We start from the raw sequence: 2,124 nt of genomic DNA on the forward strand, positions 1-2,124 counted from the left end.
TAATTGAATAAGAGGCAGTTTAATCTGTAGAGCAAATTATGCTAATGGAAAAAATAGCACCCCCTGTATTCTCAAGAAGTTGGAAGTGTGTAGGTCACATTCTGTATCATACAGCTATGAAAGTTATATATTTAGAACCACCTGCTTGATTGGAATCTAGCGACGTCTGTGTCTTCAGTGTCCTAGAACTGTCTAGTTTGTGTTCTGACTTGTAAAACAGGATGAATAAAATAAGTAATGTAAACGTAGCAGTAATTGCCAGGAAGCTCTACATTTGTTTTAAAATCACACTATAATTGTTAAAACTGGCCTCAGGTTATTGAGAGATCTGATTCAGGATTTACCCTCGTAGCAAGGTTGTTTTATCATGTGGAGGTTTCATTCGGGTCTCTAATTTAAAAATAACACAGTGTCTTTGGCAGGAGAAAGACCAGACTCAGAGGAACCAGAGCCAGGGACGTCCGAACCAGCAAGACGACACCAGTGCTCCCACTTTAGAAAGGGTTGTAACCGGTTATGGAACCTGAAACAACACGAGAAAATACACACAAGGGAGAAGCCTTACCACTGCTCCCAGTGTGGAAAGAGTTTTAAGCTTTTAGGAACCCTTAAAGCTCACGAGAAAATACACACAGGGGAGAAGCCTTACCACTGCTCCCAGCGTGGAAAGAGTTTTAAGCTTTTAGGAACCCTTAAAGCCCATGAGAGAATACACACAGGGGAGAAGCCTTACCACTGCTCCCAGTGTGGAAAGAGTTTCAAACGGCCTTGTCATCTGAAACAACATGAGAGAATACACACAGGGGAGAAGCCTTACCACTGCTCCCAGTGTGGAAAGTGTTTCAGCCGGTCAGGGGAGCTGAAACGACATGAGAGAATACACACAGGGGAGAAGCCTTACCACTGCTCCCAGTGTGCACAGTGTTTCAGCCAGAAAGGAAGCCTGACCCAACACGAGAGAATACACACAGGGGAGAAGCCTTACCACTGCTCCCAGTGTGGAAAGAGTTTTAAGGTGTTAGGAACCCTTAAAGCTCATGAGAGAATACACACATGGGAGAAGCCTTACCACTGCTCCCAGTGTGGAAAGTGTTTCCGCCGTTCAGGGGAGCCGAAACAACATGAGAGAATACACACAGGGGAGAAGCCTTACCACTGCTCCCAGTGTGGAAAGAGTTTTGTGCTTTTAGGAACCCTTAAAGCTCACGAGAGAATTCACACAGGAGAGAAGTATTACCACTGCTGCATTTGTGGAAAGAGTTTTAATCAGAAAAGCAACCTGAACCAACACGAGAAAATACACAGAGGGGAGAAGCCTTACCACTCCTCCCAGGGTGCAAAGTTTTTGCCCATTTAGGAAGCCTGAAAGAACGCATGAGACTACACACAGAGGAGAAGGCTTAGAAATTGCTCAGACTGGGAAAACATATTACTCATCACAGTCACTTAAACGTCATGAGAGAATCCACACATAAGAGAAGAATTACTTGTATATTGATATTTCACATCTCATTGACTTAAAATTCATCAGAGAACATATACAGTGCTCCCATTGTCTTATATTGTTGACTGATAATGTGTTTACTTGTTTTTACCATATGAAATTAAATGGTACAAGGTATACTCAAACATATATTTGTTTGTTTTTATTAGAAAACATGAATTTAATATGGAGTATGTCAGTTTGAATATAAAGTAGATCAGATTCCATGTGTTTAAATGGTCCTTTTTAAAACTCTTTGTGTGTGTTTATCTGGGTGTGTCATTCCTCCAGCACTACAGATAATACAGTGATATTTGGATGTGATGCATTTGTTCCATTGTTTACATTTGCATTGTTGGCCCACTGATGATTTAATGAAATTCAAATATTCAGACTGTAACGGAAAATGTTAATTGTATGTGTGTCCACATAACTGATTATGTGACTAACCTTGTGAAACTGTCCTATTATAATCTCCTGTTCTTGGGAGTATCTTCCTGTGTTGCAAACCAGCTGCACCTGCGTCCTTGTATGAATAAAGTCCCTCCCAGGAACAGGAAACTATAAAGATATGTGCTCATCACCCAATGCTTCAGGAATTCAGACTGTCTACACCGCGGTGTGTAACTCTGTTATTCTCT

The 2,124-nt window shown here is 41.4% G+C and overlaps 1 protein-coding gene across 1 annotated transcript; it reads left to right on the top strand.

Annotated features, from left to right (window-relative positions):
• Positions 1-517: 517 nt before the first annotated feature.
• LOC120042511 (zinc finger protein 239-like) lies at positions 518-1,727 on the top strand (the record flags this gene model as incomplete). The annotated part of the gene is made up of 1 exon (XM_038987342.1): positions 518-1,727. A coding segment is annotated over one exon (840 nt), but the record flags the coding sequence as incomplete, so codon positions are not given.
• Between the last annotated feature and the right edge of the window lie 397 nt (positions 1,728-2,124).

The sequence above is a fragment of the Salvelinus namaycush genome, unplaced genomic scaffold, assembly GCF_016432855.1.
Source record: "Salvelinus namaycush isolate Seneca unplaced genomic scaffold, SaNama_1.0 Scaffold7, whole genome shotgun sequence".
Taxonomy (NCBI): Eukaryota; Metazoa; Chordata; class Actinopteri; order Salmoniformes; family Salmonidae; genus Salvelinus; species Salvelinus namaycush.